Raw genomic sequence first — 20,088 nt, forward strand, 5'->3', positions numbered from 1 at the left:
CACTAGAGTCATCAACCACACACACACTAGACACATCACACACACACACACACTAGAGACATCACACACACGCACACCAGAGACATCACACGCACACACTAGAGACATCACACACACACAAACCAGAGACATCACACACACTAGAGACATCACACCCACACAAACCAGAGACATCACACACACACACACATACTAGAGACATCACACACAGACACACACACACTAGAGACATCACACACACATACTAGAGACATCACACACAGACACACACAAAAAACATCACACACACTAGAGTCATCAACCACACACACACTAGACACGTCACACACACACACACACTAGAGACATCACACACACGCACACCAGAGACATCACACACACACACTAGAGACATCACACACACACACACTAGAGACATCACACACACACACACTAGAGACATCACACACAGACACACACACAAAACATCACACACACTAGAGTCATCAACCACACACACACTAGACACATCACACACACTAGACACATCACACACACACACACACACTAGAGACACACACACACTAGAGACACACACACTAGAGACATCACACACACGCACACCAGAGACATCACACGCACACACACTAGAGACATCACACACACACACTAGAGACATCACACACACACACACTAGAGACATCACACACACACACACATTCTAGAGACATCACACACACACACACTAGAGACATCACACACACACACTAGAGACATCACACACAGACACACACACAAAAACATCACACACACTAGAGTCATCAACCACACACACACTAGACACATCACACACACTAGACACATCATCACACACACACACACACACTAGAGACACACACACACTAGAGACACACACACTAGAGACATCACACACACGCACACCAGAGACATCACACGCACACACACTAGAGACATCACACACACACACTAGAGACATCACACACACACACACTAGAGACATCACACACACACACACATTCTAGAGACATCACACACAGACACACACAAAAAAAAACATCACACACACACACTAGACACATCACACACACACACACACACACACACTAGAGACATCACACACACACTAGAGACATCACACACACACTAGAGACATCACACACACACACACACACACTAGAGACATCACACACACACACTAGAGACATCACACACACACTAGAGACATCACACACACACTAGAGACATCACAAACACACTAGAGACATCACACACACACACACACACTAGAGACATCACACACACACTAGAGACATCACTAACACACTAGAGACATCACACACACACACTAGAGACATCACACACAAACACTAGAGACATCACACACACACACTAGAGACATCACACACACACACTAGAGACATCACACACACACACACACTAGAGACATCACACACACACACACACACTAGAGACATCACACACACACACTAGAGACATCACACACACACACACACACACTAGAGAGACATAGAGACATCACACACACACACACACACACACACACACACACACACACACACACACACAGACACACACACACACACACACACACACACACACACACACACACACACACACACACACACACACACACACACACACACACACACTAGAGACATCACACACACACACACACACACTAGAGACACACACACACACACACACACACACACACACACACACACAGAGACACACACACACACACACACACACACACACACTAGAGACATCACACACACACACACACACACACACACACACACACACACACACTAGAGACATCACACACACACACACACACACACACACACACACACACACACACACACACACACACACACACACACACACTAGAGACATCACACGCAGGATACATGTTGTCGTGGAGAATCGTTACAAAATATAACACTTACAAGAACTTGTGAATTCAATATAGGCTTTTAATACAAACATATCAGAAGCCTAGATGGTCTGCGGAACACACACTTTCCCAGAGAACTGGCTCTGTATTAATACACACACAGTATATGAGTCCATTCCATATGTTAATGGAGTTACTTCCCTCAGGTCATCGGTCACCATTATCTTTCAGTCCAGGCTTCCTCCATGTTCATGCCCAAATACGTCTGTATCCGCTCTTGATTAGATTACAATGGTGGCAGGACCCTCTCTTGTCCTAAAATTAATGTATGTCTATCTTACCCTAAGCACTTATGTCCTTTACCCTAAGCACTTATGTCCTTTACCCTAAGCACTTATGTCCTTTAACCTAAGCACTTATGTCCTTTAACCTAAGCACTTATGTCCTTTACCCTAAGCACTTATGTCCTTTACCCTAAGCACTTATGTCCTTTACCCTAAGCACTTATGTCCTTTACCCTAAGCACTTATGTCCTTTACCCTAAGCACTTATGTCCTTTACCCTAAGCACTTATGTCCTTTACCCTAAGCACTTATGTCCTTTACCCTAAGCACTTATGTCCTTTACCCTAAGCACTTATGTCCTTTACCCTAAGCACTTATGTCCTTTACCCTAAGCACTTATGTCCTTTAACCTAAGCACTTATGGCCTTTAACCTAAGCACTTATGTCCTTTAACCTAAGCACTTATGGCCTTTAACCTAAGCACTTATGTCCTTTACCCTAAGCACTTATGTCCTTTAACCTAAGCACTTATGTCCTTTACCCTAAGCACTTATGTCCTTTACCCTAAGCACTTATGTCCTTTACCCTAAGCACTTATGTCCTTTACCCTAAGCACTCATGTCCTTTACCCTAAGCACTTATGGCCTGTACCCTAAGCACTCATGTCCTTTAACCTAAGCACTTATGTCCTTTAACCTAAGCACTTATGTCCTTTAACCTAAGCACGTATGTCCTTTAACCTAAGCACTTATGGCCTTTACCCTAAGCACTCATGTCCTTTAACCTAAGCACTTATGGCCTTTACCCTAAGCACTCATGTCCTTTACCCTAAGCACTTATGGCCTTTAACCTAAGCACTTATGTCCTTTACCCTAAGCACTTATGTCCTTTAACCTAAGCACTTATGTCCTTTAACCTAAGCACTTATGGCCTTTACCCTAAGCACTCATGTCCTTTAACCTAAGCACTTATGGCCTTTACCCTAAGCACTCATGTCCTTTACCCTAAGCACTTATGGCCTTTAACCTAAGCACTTATGTCCTTTACCCTAAGCACTCATGTCCTTTAACCTAAGCACTTATGGCCTTTACCCTAAGCACTCATGTCCTTTACCCTAAGCACTTATGGCCTTTAACCTAAGCACTTATGTCCTTTACCCTAAGCACTTATGTTTGTTTGGACATCTATCTAATTGTTCCTCTCTATCTAATCTTTATAATGATGTCCTGCTCTTTCCATAATAGATCATGTATTTAGGTGTCACAGTGTACAGCACGTATGGGCTTGGGCCATTACACTGATATCTGTTTAATCTAATGTACAGCACGTCTTTCTGTTTGTGGTCTAATGTACAGCACGTATGGCTTGATGTCTGTTTAATCTAATGTACAGCACGTCTTTCTGTTTGTGGTCTAATGTACAGCACGTCTTTCTGTTTGTGGTCTAATGTACAGCACGTCTTTCTGTTTGTGGTCTAATGTACAGCACGTCTTTCTGTTTGTGGTCTAATGTACAGCACGCTCTTTCTGTTTGTGGTCTAATGTACAGCACGTCTTTCTGTTTGTGGTCTAATGTACAGCACGTCTTTCTGTTTGTGGTCTAATGTACAGCACGTCTTTCTGTTTGTGGTCTAATGTACAGCACGTCTTTCTGTTTGTGGTCTAATGTACAGCACGTCTTTCTGTTTGTGGTCTAATGTACAGCACGTCTTTCTGTTTGTGGTCTAATGTACAGCACGTCTTTCTGTTTGTGGTCTAATGTACAGCACGTCTTTCTGTTTGTGGTCTAATGTACAGCACGTCTTTCTGTTTGTGGTCTAATGTACAGCACGTCTTTCTGTTTGTGGTCTAATGTACAGCACGTCTTTCTGTTTGTGGTCTAATGTACAGCACGTCTATCTGTTTGTGGTCTAATGTACAGCACGTCTTTCTGTTTGTGGTCTAATGTACAGCACGTCTTTCTGTTTGTGGTCTAATGTACAGCACGTCTTTCTGTTTGTGGTCTAATGTACAGCACGTCTTTCTGTTTGTGGTCTAATGTACAGCACGTATGGGCCATTACACTGATGTCTGTTTAATCTTTGGTTTCCTGTCCGCTTTCTGTTTGTGGTCTAATGTACAGCACGTATGGGCCATTACACTGATGTCTGTTTAATCTTTGGTTTCCTGTCCGCTTTCTGTTTGTGGTCTAATGTACAGCACGTATGGGCCATTACACTGATGTCTGTTTAATCTTTGGTTTCCTGTCCGCTTTCTGTTTGTGGTCTAATGTACAGCACGTATGGGCCATTACACTGATGTCTGTTTAATCTTTGGTTTCCTGTCCGCTTTCTGTTTGTGGTCTAATGTACAGCACGTATGGGCCATTACACTGATGTCTGTTTAATCTTTGGTTTCCTGTCCGCTTTCTGTTTGTGGTCTAATGTACAGCACGTATGGGCCATTACACTGATGTCTGTTTAATCTTTGGTTTCCTGTCCGCTTTCTGTTTGTGGTCTAATGTACAGCACGTATGGGCCATTACACTGATGTCTGTTTAATCTTTGGTTTCCTGTCCGCTTTCTGTTTGTGGTCTAATGTACAGCACGTATGGGCCATTACACTGATGTCTGTTTAATCTTTGGTTTCCTGTCCGCTTTCTGTTTGTGGTCTAATGTACAGCTTTGCTCTACATTATGTTTGTCCCTATATGTACACCTTTGCTCTACATGATGTTTGTCCCTATATGTACAGCTTTGCTCTACATTATGTTTGTCCCTATATGTACACCTTAATTTTGCACGCCCAATTTTTCAGTTTTTGATTTGTTAAAAAGGTTTGAAATATCCAATAAATGTCGTTCCACTTCATGATTGTGTCCCACTTGTTGTTGATTCTTCACAAAAAAATACAGTTTTATATCTTTATGTTTGAAGCCTGAAATGTGGCAAAAGGTCGCAAAGTTCAAGGGGGCCGAATACTTTCGCAAGGCACTGTAAATAGTAAAGTACAGATACACAAAAAACGCTAAAGTAATTTTACTGAAGTGCTTTACACCACTGCTGGTAGCAAGGTGTGCAGATTGAAAAGAGCCCGGAGCAGCATATAGACTGGGATTCACCCTGAACCATGTTTAGGCAGCGTCTTTATTTACAATATTCTGAAAAGTGAAAACATACCTCTGTGTGTGGGGGGAGCACAACAGCACAACAGTAGCACAGGACCGGAGACATTGTTATAATAGATTAATACTCTACGAATGATAGAGGACCAGACAACAGCCTCTTCAGTTCAACAGGAAGTCAATTTAACAGCATCATCAGTAACATCCAACTTAAATAAACCACAGAACAATCAATCAATCAATAACGGAAACGCCTCTCCTTGTTCACAGTAAACACAGAGGGTCATCTAACCCTCTGGTCATCACCCCCCTCCCTCCCTAACCTCTGACCCCTAATACCTGACTGTCTGGTCAAGAGGTGTGTCCAGAACATTCTGACCTGATCCATGGGGGTCTCAACCTTCCCTTGTAGCAACATTTAACTGTTAAGTCACATTGTAAATTTCATAGTAACATTTATGTATTGATGTAACTTCATGGTACCACTGTGTCCCTTCAGTTCCATTGAAGCATAGAATAACTCCGTTACACTGCACACATCTAAAAACACACAAAACAACCCCAGTGAAACCCATAGAATAACTCCCTGTTACACTGCACACATCTAAAAACACACAAAACAACCCCAGTGAAACCCAGTCTGCTTCTGAAATGGCACCCTACCAGGGTCCGTAGGGCCACCGCCATAGGGCTCTGGTTAAAAGTAGTGCACTATATAGGGAATACGCCATTTCAGAAGCAGTCCTAGTTGACCTATACACTACTACCCTAGGCTGCTATAGACACAATCACAAGGTCAAACACGTTTTTACTAATAAAATACACATCAAATAGCTGCTATTCAGGTAAAGAACAACATGAGCTGATAATAATATAGAGCTGCTATTCAGGTAAAGAACAACATAGGCTGATAATAATAACATCATAGAGCTGCTATTCAGGTAAAGAACAACATGAGCTGATAATAATATAGAGCTGCTATTCATGTAGAGTACAACATAGGCTGTATTGACTAAACATGATAATTTAGAATCTTTACAGTAAGTTAACAAAAACGATGGAGAGACGCACTCTTCCCTTCAGTAACAGAAATATTTGCCCCCCTCCTCCGGACCCTATTCCCCCCTCCTCCGGACCCTATTCCCCCCCTCCTCCGGCCCCTACTCCCCCTCCTCCGGACCCTACTCCCCCTCCTCCGGACCCTATTCCCCCTTCCTCCGGCCCCTATCCCCTCCTCCGGACCCTATTCCCCCTCTCCTCCGGCCCGTATCCCCCTCCTCCAGACCCTATTCCCCCTCCTCCGGCCCATATCCCCCTCCTCCAGACCCTATCCCCCTCCTCCGGCCCGTATCCCCCTCCTCCAGACCCTAAACCCCCTCCTCCGCCCCCTATCCCCCTCCTCCGGCCCCTATCCCCCGCTCCGGCCCCTATCCCCCCGCCTCCGGCCCCTATCCCCCCTCCTCTGGCCCCTATCCCCTAATCCAGCCCCTATCCCCCCTTCACCTCCTCCAGCCCCTATCCCCCTCCTCCGGCCCCTATCCCCCTCCTCCAGCCACTACTCCCCTCCTCCAGCCCTCCTCCAGCCTCTATCCCCCTCCTCCGGACCCTATTCCCCCCCTCCTCCGGCCCCTATCCCCAGCCCCTATCCCCTCCTCCGGCCCCTATCCCCCCTCCTCCCCTCCTCCAGTCCCTACTCCCCTCCTCCAGCCCCTATCCCCCTCCTCCAGCCCCTATCCCCTCCTCCAGCCCCTATCCCCTCATCCCCTCTCCCTCCTCCTATCCCTCCGGCCCCTACTTCTCCCCGGCCCTATCCCCTCCTCCGGCCCCTATCCCCTCCTCCAGCCACTACTCCCTCCTCCAGCCCCTACTCCCCCTCCTCCAGCCTCTATCCCCTCCTCCGGACCCTATTCCCCCCTCCTCCGGCCCCTATCCCCAGCCCCTATCCCCTCCTCCGGCCCCTATCCCCTCCTCCCCCTCCTCCAGTCCCTACTCCCTCCTCCAGCCCCTATCCCCTCCTCCAGCCCCTATCCCCTCCTCCAGCCCCTATCCCCTCATCCGGCCCCTACCCCCTCCTCCTCCGCCCCTATCCCCTCCTCCGGCCCCTATCCCCTCCTCCCTCCCCGGCCCGTATTCCCTCCTCCGGCCCCTACTCCCTCCCCGGCCCGTATTCCCTCCTCCGGCTCCCTACTCCCCTCCTCCGGACCGTATCCCCCTCCTCCGGCCCCTACTCCCCCTCCTCCGGACCGTATCCCCCTCCTCCGGCCCCTACTCCCCCTCCTCCGGACCGTATCCCCCTCCTCCGGCCCCTACTCCCCCTCCTCCGGCTCCCTATCCCCCTCCTCCGGCCCCTATCCCCTCCTCCGGCCCCTATCCCCTCCTCCGGCCCTTTATCCCCTCCTCCGGCCCCTATCCCCCTCCTCCGGCCCCTACTCCCCCTCCCCCGGCCCGTATTCCCCCCTCCTCCCTACTCCCCCTCCTCCGGACCGTATTCCCCTCCTCCGGCCCCTACTCCCCCTCCTCCGGACCGTATTCCCCTCCTCCGGCCCCCTCCCCCTCCTCCGGCCCGTATTCCCTCCTCCCCCTCCTCCGGCCCCTATTCTGCCCCTATCCCTCCTCCCCCCGGCCCGTATCCCCCTCCCCCTCCTCCGGCCCCTATCCCCCTCCTCCGGCCCCTACTCCCCTCCTCCGGCCCCTCCGGCCCCTATCCCCTCCTCCCCTCCTCCGCCCCCTCCCCTCCTCCGGCCCTCCTCCTCCCCGGCCCGTATTCCCCCTCCCTCCGGCCCCTACTCCCCCTCCTCCGGCCCCTATCCCCTACTCCCCCTCCTCCGCCCCTATCCTCCGCCCTCCTCCGGCCCCTCTCCCCCTCCTCCTCCCATACTCCCTCCTCCATTCTCCCCTCATGCCACTATCCCCTCCTCCGGCCCCCCCCTCCTTTCTCCCCTCCTCCGCCCCTACCCCCTCCTCCGGCCACTATCCCCTCCTCCGGCCCCTATCCCTCCTCCTCCCCCTACTCCCCCCTCCTCCGGCCCCTACTCCCGGCCCGTATTCCCCTTCTTTATCCCATTAATTTTCATGCGCTGAGTGGTCTGGTTGCTATAGTGACTAAAGGAATGATCTCAACAAGTAGTGTAAGGTGTGTGTGTGTGTGTGTGTGTTTGGGGCATTATTTGCTTGTGGTATATGTGTATTAGTCAGTCTGTGGTACGGAGATAGCAGGTCCCTTGGGGTCATCAAAACGGTCCATGGTGTGTAGCTGCATGATCATATGGAGGCCGTAGGTCAGGACCATGAGCATCAGTAGACTGGTGAGCAGTCCCATCCAGATACCAGGACTGAAGAACCCTGCACAGTCACTGGCATAGGAGAACTCTCCCCCTGCCACGTTGAAACCCTGGATCTAGAGGGGGTGGGATAGAGGGGGGAGAAGAGAGAGAGAGGGGAGAAAGAGCACAGAGGAGGGGGAATAGGGGAGAGAGAGAGGGGAGACAGGAGAGAGTGATGGAGGGGGTGGGGGAGAAGAGAGAGAGAGGACATGGGAGAGAGAGGGGGAGGGGAGACGGGAGAGAGTGATAGAGGGGGTGGGGGAGAAGAGAGAGAGAGGAAATGGGAGAGAGGGGGGGAAAGAGGGGAGATGGGAGAGTGATAGAGGAGGGGGGTGGGGGGAGAGAGAGAGGGGAGAAAGAGCACGGAGGAGGGGGATAGGGGCGGAGGAGGGGGAATAGGGAGAGAGAGAGAGGGGAGAAAGAGCAACAGTAGAAAGTGTGTCAACGGTCAGCTTGTATTGTACCGTCTGGTTTCAGACACACTGCAAACACAGACCCTACCTGGAAGTCCGTGAAGGAGACCCTCCACTGGTTAGCAGGGTCTTTGGAGGTGCGCGGAACCAGGAGGGGGTATCTGAAGTTAGTGACTGACTGACAGCGGTAGGAGTACTCAGCCGGCGCGTACACGTTACGGCTCCCGTTAAACGTTGCTTTCTGACCGTCGTATTCTATCTCCACGGCGTCTAGCGTGAACCAGCGGCGAGCTGACACCTTGTAGTGGCGCTGGGACATGGCAAACCTGGAGACACACACACACAACATCAGTTCAAATGTCTTGGTTTGTAACAGTGTGTGTGTGTGTGTGTCTCCAGTCAACTCACACTAGTTTGAAGGAGCGATGTCCCAGGATATTCTCATAGTTTAGAACCAGACTGACAGACAGAGATGAAAGAAAAATATTTTATTAAAAGAAAAATCGACTACAACATAATTAATCCCAATCATTCCCACAAGGCTGCTGTTCCCATGGTTCCAGCACTAAACCCCCGACCTGGAGTGTGATTGGTTGCAGAGGGAGCCCTGGAGCCTAGGGGTCACGCCCTCTCCAAAGGTCAGAGAGGTGAGGTCGTGTCGTTCCCAGCGACCACCACGGAGCACGCTCACGGTCAGGTTCTCCGCCCACAGCATGATACAGCCGCCTCCGCCCTCCTGGGGAGAGGAGTTCAGAAATAAATCCTCATCTCTTCAAGGTAGAATCAGCACAAAGAAAACAGCTGTATCTGGCCGACTGCCACAACAACTAAGAGCATGAAATGAGGCTAAATTTCTCTGCTGCTCCGTTACCCCGTCACAGCAGCACCACCTACTGCTCCGTTACAGCAGCACCACCTACTGCTCCGTTACAGCAGCACCACCTACTGCTCCGTTACAGCAGTACCACCTACTTCTCCGTTACAGCAGTACCACCTACTGCTCCGTTACAGCAGCACCACCTACTGCTCCGTTACAGCAGCACCACCTACTGCTCCGTTACAGCAGCACCACCTATTGCTCCGTTACAGCAGTACCACCTACTGCCCGTTACAGCAGCACCACCTACTGCTCCGTTACAGCAGCACCACCTACTGCTCCGTTACAGCAGTACCACCTACTGCTCCGTTACAGCAGTACCACCTACTGCTCCGTTACAGCAGTACCACCTACTGCTCCGTTACAGCAGTACCACCTACTGCCCGTTACAGCAGTACCACCTACTGCTCCGTTACAGCAGTACCACCTACTGCTCCGTTACAGCAGTACCACCTACTGCTCCGTTACAGCAGTACCACCTACAGCTCCGTTACAGCAGCACCACCTACTGCTCCGTTACAGCAGCACCACCTACTGCCCGTTACAGCAGCACCACCTACTGCTCCGTTAGCACCCCCGTCACAGCAGCACCACCTACTGCTCCGTTACAGCAGCACCACCTACTGCTCCGTTACAGCAGCACCACCTACTGCCCGTTACAGCAGTACCACCTACTGCTCCGTTACAGCAGTACCACCTACTGCTCCGTTACAGCAGTACCACCTACTGCTCCGTTACAGCAGTACCACCTACTGCTCCGTTACAGCAGTACCACCTACTGCGTTACCGTTACAGCAGTACCACCTACTGCTCCGTTACAGCAGTACCACCTACTGCTCCGTTACAGCAGTACCACCTACTGCTCCGTTACAGCAGCACCACCTACTGCTCCGTTACAGCAGCACCACCTACTGCTCCGTTACAGCAGCACCACCTACTGCTCCGTTACAGCAGCACCACCTACTGCTCCGTTACAGCACCACCACCTACCGTTACCCCGTCACAGCAGCACCACCTACTGCTCCGTTACAGCAGTACCACCTACTGCTCCGTTACAGCAGTACCACCTACTGCTCCGTTACAGCAGCACCACCTACTGCTCCGTTACAGCAGCACCACCTACTGCCCTACCCCGTCACAGCACCACCACCAACTGCTCCGTTACAGCAGTACAACCTACTGCTCCGTTACAGCAGCACCACCTACTGCTTCGTTACCCTGTTACAGCGGCACCACCTACTGCTCCGTTACAGCAGCACCACCTACTGCTCCGTTACAGCAGCACCACCTACTGCTCCGTTACCCCGTTACAGCAGTACCACCTACTGCTCCGTTACCCCGTTACAGCAGCATCACGTACTGCTCCGTTACCCCGTTACAGCAGTACCACCTACTGCTCCGTTACCCCGTTACAGCAGTACCACCTACTGCTCTGTTACCCCGTTACAGCAGTACCACCTACTGCTCCATTACCCCGTTACAGCAGTATCACCTACTACTCCATTACCCCGTTACAGCAGTACCACCTACTGCTCCGTTATAGCAGTACCACCTACTGCTCCATTACCCCGTTACAGCAGTATCACCTACTGCTCCATTACTGCCCCGTTACAGCAGTACCACCTACTGCTCTGTTACAGCAGCACCACCTACTGCTCCGTTACCCCGTTACAGCAGCATCACATACTGCGTTACCCCGTTATAGCAGTACCACCTACTGCTCCGTTACCCTATTACAGCAATACCACCTACTGTTCCGTTCCAGCAGTACCACCTACTGCTGCCCGTTACAGCAGCACTGCCGTTACAGCAGCACCACCTACTGCTCCGTTACAGCAGTACCACCTACTGCTCCGTTACAGCAGTACCACCTACTGCTCCGTTACAGCAGTACCACCTACTGCTCCGTTACAGCAGTACCACCTACTGCCCGTTACAGCAGCACCACCTACTGCTCCGTTACAGCAGCACCACCTACTGCCCGTTACAGCAGCACCACCTACTGCTCCGTTACAGCAGTACCACCTACTGCTCCGTTACAGCAGTACCACCTACTGCTCCGTTACAGCAGTACCACCTACTGCTCCGTTACAGCAGTACCACCTACTGCCCGTTACAGCAGTACCACCTACTGCTCCGTTACAGCAGTACCACCTACTGCTCCGTTACAGCAGTACCACCTACTGCTCCGTTACAGCAGTACCACCTACTGCTCCGTTACAGCAGCACCACCTACTGCTCCGTTACAGCAGCAGCACCTACTGCCCGTTACAGCAGCACCACCTACTGCCCGTTACCGCACCACCACCTACTGCTCCGTTACCCCGTCACAGCAGCACCACCTACTGCTCCGTTACAGCAGTACCACCTACTGCTCCGTTACAGCAGTACCACCTACTGCTCCGTTACAGCAGCACCACCTACTGCTCCGTTACAGCAGCACCACCTACTGCTCCGTTACCCCGTCACAGCACCACCACCAACTGCTCCGTTACAGCAGCACCACCTACTGCTCCATTACAGCAGCACCACCTACTGCCCGTTACCCCGTTACAGCAGTACCACCTACTGCTCCGTTACCCCGTTACAGCAGCATCACGTACTGCTCCGTTACCCCGTTATAGCAGTACCACCTACTGCTCCATTACCCCGTTACAGCAGTATCACCTACTGCTCCATTACCCCGTTACAGCAGTACCACCTACTGCTCTGTTACAGCAGCACCACCTACTGCTCCGTTACCCCGTTACAGCAGCATCACATACTGCTCCGTTACCCCGTTACAGCAGTACCACCTACTGCTCCGTTACCCCGTTACAGCAGCACCACCTACTGCTCCGTTACCCCGTTATAGCAGTACCACCTACTGCTCCGTTACAGCAGCACCACCTACTGCTCCGTTACAGCAGCACCACCTACTGCTCCGTTACAGCAGCACCACCTACTGCTCCGTTACAGCAGTACCACCTACTGCTCTGTTACCCCGTTACAGCAGTACCACCTACTGCCCGTTACAGCAGTATCACCTACTGCTCCGTTACAGCAGTACCACCTACTGCTCCGTTACAGCAGTACCACCTACTGCTCCGTTGCAGCAGTACCACCGCCTGCTCCGTTACAGCAGTACCACCGCCTGCTCCGTTACAGCAGTACCACCGCCTGCGCCGTTACAGCAGTATCACCGCCTGCGCCGTTACAGCAGTACCACCTTCTGCTCCGTTACCCGTTACAGCAGCACCACCTACTGCTCCGTTACAGCAGTACCACCTACTGCTCCATTACAGCAGTACCACCTACTGCTCCGTTACAGCAGTACCACCTACTGCTCTGTTACAGCAGCACCACCTACTGCTCCGTTACCCCGTTACAGCAGTACCACCTACTGCTCCATTACCCTGTTACAGCAGCATCACCTACTGCTCTGTTACACCGTTACAGCAGTACCACCTACTGCTCCGTTACCCCGTTACAGCAGTACCACCTACTGCTCCGTTATAGCAGTACCACCTACTGCTCCATTACCCCGTTACAGCAGCATCACGTACTGCTCCGTTACACCGTTACAGCAGTACCACCTACTGCTCCGTTATAGCAGTACCACCTACTGCTCCATTACCCCGTTACAGCAGTATCACCTACTGCTCCATTACCCCATTACAGCAGTACCACCTACTGCTCTGTTACAGCAGCACCACCTACTGCTCTGTTACCCCGTTACAGCAGTACCACCTACTGCTCCGTTACCCCGTTACAGCAGTACCACCTACTGCCCGTTAACCCGTACAGCAGCACCACCTACTGCTCCGTTACAGCAGTACCACCTACTGCTCCGTTACAGCAGTACCACCTACTGCTCCGTTACAGCAGTACCACCTACTGCTCCGTTACAGCAGTACCACCTACTGCTCCGTTACAGCAGTACCACCTACTGCCCGTTACCCCGTCACAGCAGTACCACCTACTGCTCCGTTACAGCAGTACCACCTACTGCATTGCCCGTTACAGCAGTACCACCTACTGCTCCGTTACAGCAGTACCACCTACTGCTCCGTTACAGCAGCACCACCTACTGCCCGTTACAGCAGCACCACCTACTGCCCGTTACAGCAGCACCACCTACTGCTCCGTTACCGCACCACCACCTACTGCCCGTTACCCCGTCACAGCAGCACCACCTACTGCTCCGTTACAGCAGCACCACCTACTGCTCCGTTACAGCAGTACCACCTACTGCTCCGTTACAGCAGTACCACCTACTGCCCGTTACAGCAGTACCACCTACTGCCCGTTACAGCAGCACCACCTACTGCTCCGTTACAGCAGCACCACCTACTGTTCCGTTACAGCAGCACCACCTACTGCTCCGTTACAGCAGTACCACCTACTGCTCCGTTACAGCAGTACCACCTACTGCCCGTTACAGCAGTACCACCTACTGCTCCGTTACAGCAGTACCACCTACTGCTCCGTTACAGCAGTACCACCTACTGCCCGTTACAGCAGTACCACCTACTGCCCGTTACAGCAGTACCACCTACTGCCCGTTACAGCAGTACCACCTACTGCTCCGTTACAGCAGTACCACCTACTGCCCGTTACAGCAGCACCACCTACTGCTCCGTTACAGCAGCACCACCTACTGCTCCGTTACAGCAGCACCACCTACTGCTCCGTTACCGCACCACCACCTACTGCTCCGTTACCCCGTCACAGCAGCACCACCTACTGCTCCGTTACAGCAGTACCACCTACTGCTCCGTTACAGCAGTACCACCTACTGCTCCGTTACAGCAGCACCACCTACTGCTCCGTTACAGCAGCACCACCTACTGCTCCGTTACCCCGTCACAGCACCACCACCAACTGCTCCGTTACAGCAGTACAACCTACTGCTCCGTTACAGCAGCACCACCTACTGCTCCATTACAGCAGCACCACCTACTGCTCCGTTACCCCGTTACAGCAGCACCACCTACTGCTCCGTTACAGCAGTACCACCTACTGCTCCATTACAGCAGTACCACCTACTGCTCCGTTACAGCAGTACCACCTACTGCTCTGTTACAGCAGCACCACCTACTGCTCCGTTACCCCGTTACAGCAGTACCACCTACTGCTCCGTTACCCTGTTACAGCAGCATCACGTACTGCTCCGTTACACCGTTACAGCAGTACCACCTACTGCTCCGTTATAGCAGTACCACCTACTGCTCCATTACCCCGTTACAGCAGTATCACCTACTGCTCCATTACCCCATTACAGCAGTACCACCTACTGCTACCCGTTATAGCAGTACCATCTACTGCTCCATTACCCCCGTTACAGCAGTATCACCTACTGCTCCATTACCCCGTTACAGCAGTACCACCTACTGCTCTGTTACAGCAGCACCACCTACTGCTCCGTTACCCCGTTACAGCAGCATCACGTACTGCTCCGTTACCCCGTTACAGCAGTACCACCTACTGCTCCGTTAACCCGTACAGCAGCACCACCTACTGCTCCGTTACAGCAGTACCACCTACTGCCCGTTACAGCAGTACCACCTACTGCCCGTTACAGCAGTACCACCTACTGCTCCGTTACAGCAGTACCACCTACTGCTACCCCGTTACAGCAGTACCACCTACTGCTCCGTTACAGCAGTACCACCTACTGCCCGTTACAGCAGTACCACCTACTGCTCCGTTACAGCAGTACCACCTACTGCTCCGTTACAGCAGTACCACCTACTGCTCCGTTACAGCAGCACCACCTACTGCTCCGTTACAGCAGCACCACCTACTGCTCCGTTACAGCAGCACCACCTACTGCCCGTTACAGCACCACCACCTACTGCTCCGTTACCCCGTCACAGCAGCACCACCTACTGCTCCGTTACAGCAGCACCACCTACTGCCCGTTACAGCAGTACCACCTACTGCTCCGTTACAGCAGTACCACCTACTGCTCCGTTACAGCAGTACCACCTACTGCCCGTTACAGCAGCACCACCTACTGCTCCGTTACAGCAGCACCACCTACTGCTCCGTTACAGCAGCACCACCTACTGCTCCGTTACAGCAGTACCACCTACTGCTCCGTTACAGCAGTACCACCTACTGCTCCGTTACAGCAGTACCACCTACTGCTCCGTTACAGCAGTACCACCTACTGCTCCGTTACAGCAGTACCACCTACTGCCCGTTACAGCAGTACCACCTACTGCTCCGTTACAGCAGTACCACCTACTGCTCCGTTACAGCAGTACCACCTACTGCTCCGTTACAGCAGTACCACCTACTGCCCGTTACAGCAGCACCACCTACTGCCCGTTACAGCAGCACCACCTACTGCTCCGTTACAGCAGCACCACCTACTGCCCGTTACCGCACCACCACCTACTGCCCGTTACCCCGTCACAGCAGCACCACCTACTGCTCCGTTACAGCAGTACCACCTACTGCTCCGTTACAGCAGTACCACCTACTGCCCGTTACAGCAGCACCACCTACTGCTCCGTTACAGCAGCACCACCTACTGCTCCGTTACCCCGTCACAGCACCACCACCAACTGCTCCGTTACAGCAGTACAACCTACTGCTCCGTTACAGCAGCACCACCTACTGCTCCATTACAGCAGCACCACCTACTGCTCCGTTACCCCGTTACAGCAGTACCACCTACTGCTCCGTTACCCCGTTACAGCAGCATCACGTACTGCTCCGTTGCCCCGTTATAGCAGTACCACCTACTGCTCCATTACCCCGTTACAGCAGTATCACCTACTGCTCCATTACCCCGTTACAGAAGTACCACCTACTGCTCTGTTACAGCAGCACCACCTACTGCTCCGTTACCGTTACAGCAGCATCACATACTGCTCCGTTACCCCATTACAGCAGTACCACCTACTGCTCCGTTACCCAGTTACAGCAGCACCACGTACTGCTCCGTTATAGCAGTACCACCTACTGCTCCGTTACCCTATTACAGCAATACCACCTACTGTTCCGTTCCAGCAGTACCACCTACTGCTCCGTTACAGCAGCACCACCTACTGCCCGTTACAGCAGCACCACCTACTGCCCGTTACAGCAGCACCACCTACTGCCCGTTACAGCAGTACCACCTACTGCTCTGTTACCCCGTTACAGCAGTACCACCTACTCCGTTACAGCAGTATCACCTACTGCTCCGTTACAGCAGTACCACCTACTGCTCCGTTACAGCAGTACCACCTACTGCTCCGTTGCAGCAGTACCACCGCCTGCTCCGTTACAGCAGTACCACCGCCTGCTCCGTTACAGCAGTACCACCGCCTGCGCCGTTACAGCAGTACCACCGCCTGCGCCGTTACAGCAGTACCACCTTCTGCTCCGTTACCCCGTTACAGCAGCACCACCTACTGCTCCGTTACAGCAGTACCACCTACTGCTCCATTACAGCAGTACCACCTACTGCTCCGTTACAGCAGTACCACCTACTGCTCTGTTACAGCAGCACCACCTACTGCTCCGTTACCCCGTTACAGCAGTACCACCTACTGCTCCGTTACCCTGTTACAGCAGCATCACGTACTGCTCCGTTACTCCCGTTACAGCAGTACCACCTACTGCTCCGTTATAGCAGTACCACCTACTGCTCCATTACCCCGTTACAGCAGTATCACCTACTGCTCCATTACCCCGTTACAGCAGTACCACCTACTGCTCCGTTATAGCAGTACCATCTACTGCTCCATTACCCCGTTACAGCAGTATCACCTACTGCTCCATTACCCCGTTACAGCAGCACCACCTACTGCTCTGTTACAGCAGCACCACCTACTGCTCCGTTACCCCGTTACAGCAGCATCACGTACTGCTCCGTTACCCCGTTACAGCAGTACCACCTACTGCTCCGTTAACCCGTACAGCAGCACCACCTACTGCTCCGTTACAGCAGTACCACCTACTGCTCCGTTACAGCAGTACCACCTACTGCCCGTTACAGCAGTACCACCTACTGCTCCGTTACAGCAGTACCACCTACTGCTCCGTTACAGCAGTACCACCTACTGCTCCGTTACAGCAGTACCACCTACTGCTCCGTTACAGCAGTACCACCTACTGCTCCGTTACAGCAGCACCACCTACTGCTCCGTTACAGCAGCACCACCTACTGCTCCGTTACAGCAGCACCACCTACTGCCCGTTACAGCAGCACCACCTACTGCCCGTCACAGCAGCACCACCTACTGCTCCGTTACAGCAGTACCACCTACTGCTCCGTTACAGCAGTACCACCTACTGCTCCGTTACAGCAGCACCACCTACTGCTCCGTTACAGCAGCACCACCTACTGCTCCGTTCCCCCCGTCACAGCACCACCACCAACTGCTCCGTTACAGCAGCACCACCTACTGCTCCGTTACAGCAGTACCACCTACTGCTCCATTACAGCAGTACCACCTACTGCTCCGTTACAGCAGTACCACCTACTGCTCTGTTACAGCAGCACCACCTACTGCTCCGTTACCCCGTTACAGCAGTACCACCTACTGCTCCGTTACCCTGTTACAGCAGCATCACGTACTGCTCTGTTACACCGTTACAGCAGTACCACCTACTGCTCCGTTACCCGTTACAGCAGTACCACCTACTGCTCCGTTATAGCAGTACCACCTACTGCTCCATTACCCGTTACAGCAGTATCACCTACTGCTCCATTACCCCGTTACAGCAGTACCACCTACTGCTCCGTTATAGCAGTACCATCTACTGCTCCATTACCCCGTTACAGCAGTATCACCTACTGCTCCATTGCCCGTTACAGCAGTACCACCTACTGCTCTGTTACAGCAGCACCACCTACTGCCCGTTACCCCGTTACAGCAGCATCACCACTGCTCCGTTACCCCGTTACAGCAGTACCACCTACTGCTCCGTTAACCCGTACAGCAGCACCACCTACTGCTCCGTTACAGCAGTACCACCTACTGCCCGTTACAGCAGTACCACCTACTGCTCCGTTACAGCAGTACCACCTACTGCTCCGTTACAGCAGTACCACCTACTGCTCCGTTACAGCAGTACCACCTACTGCCCGTTACAGCAGTACCACCTACTGCTCCGTTACAGCAGTACCACCTACTGCCCGTTACAGCAGTACCACCTACTGCTCCGTTACAGCAGTACCACCTACTGCTCCGTTACAGCAGCACCACCTACTGCTCCGTTACAGCAGCACCACCTACTGCTCCGTTACAGCAGCACCACCTACTGCTCCGTTACAGCACCACCACCTACTGCTCCGTTACCCCGTCACAGCAGCACCACCTACTGCCCGTTACAGCAGCACCACCTACTGCTCCGTTACAGCAGTACCACCTACTGCCCGTTACAGCAGTACCACCTACTGCCCGTTACAGCAGTACCACCTACTGCTCCGTTACAGCAGTACCACCTACTGCTCCGTTACAGCAGCACCACCTACTGCCCGTTACAGCAGCACCACCTACTGCTCCGTTACAGCAGTACCACCTACTGCCCGTTACAGCAGTACCACCTACTGCTCCGTTACAGCAGTACCACCTACTGCCCGTTACAGCAGTACCACCTACTGCTCCGTTACAGCAGTACCACCTACTGCTCCGTTACAGCAGTACCACCTACTGCCCCGTTACAGCAGTACCACCTACTGCCCGTTACAGCAGTACCACCTACTGCTCCGTTACAGCAGTACCACCTACTGCCCGTTACAGCAGTACCACCTACTGCTCCGTTACAGCAGTACCACCTACTGCCCGTTACAGCAGCACCACCTACTGCCCGTTACAGCACCACCACCTACTGCTCCGTTACAGCACCACCACCTACTGCTCCGTTACCCCGTCACAGCAGCACCACCTACTGCTCCGTTACAGCAGTACCACCTACTGCTCCGTTACAGCAGTACCACCTACTGCTCCGTTACAGCAGCACCACCTACTGCTCCGTTACAGCAGCACCACCTACTGCTCCGTTACCCCGTCACAGCACCACCACCAACTGCCCGTTACAGCAGCACCACCTACTGCTCCATTACAGCAGCACCACCTACTGCTCCGTTACCCCGTTACAGCAGTACCACCTACTGCTCCGTTGCCCGTTACAGCAGCATCACGTACTGCTCCGTTACCCGTTACAGCAGTACCACCTACTGCTC

General features: G+C 52.6%; 1 protein-coding gene across 2 annotated transcripts in view; it reads right to left on the reverse strand.

Moving 5' to 3' along the window:
* Positions 1 to 8,339: 8,339 nt before the first annotated feature.
* LOC112216462 (V-type proton ATPase subunit S1) overlaps positions 8,340 to 20,088 on the reverse strand; it is a 58,461-nt gene continuing 46,712 nt past the window's right edge. For both annotated transcript variants that reach the window (XM_042299878.1, XM_042299877.1), the window contains exons 5-8: positions 9,622 to 9,779; positions 9,452 to 9,502; positions 9,132 to 9,369; positions 8,340 to 8,704 (exon numbers count right to left, since the gene is read on the reverse strand). In XM_042299878.1, the coding sequence (XP_042155812.1) occupies positions 8,495 to 8,704; positions 9,132 to 9,369; positions 9,452 to 9,502; positions 9,622 to 9,779 (657 nt within the window). In that variant the 3' untranslated portion in view covers positions 8,340 to 8,494. The remainder of the gene's footprint in view (positions 8,705 to 9,131; positions 9,370 to 9,451; positions 9,503 to 9,621; positions 9,780 to 20,088) is intronic.

The sequence above is a fragment of the Oncorhynchus tshawytscha genome, linkage group LG16 (assembly GCF_018296145.1).
Source record: "Oncorhynchus tshawytscha isolate Ot180627B linkage group LG16, Otsh_v2.0, whole genome shotgun sequence".
NCBI classification, from domain to species: Eukaryota; Metazoa; Chordata; class Actinopteri; order Salmoniformes; family Salmonidae; genus Oncorhynchus; species Oncorhynchus tshawytscha.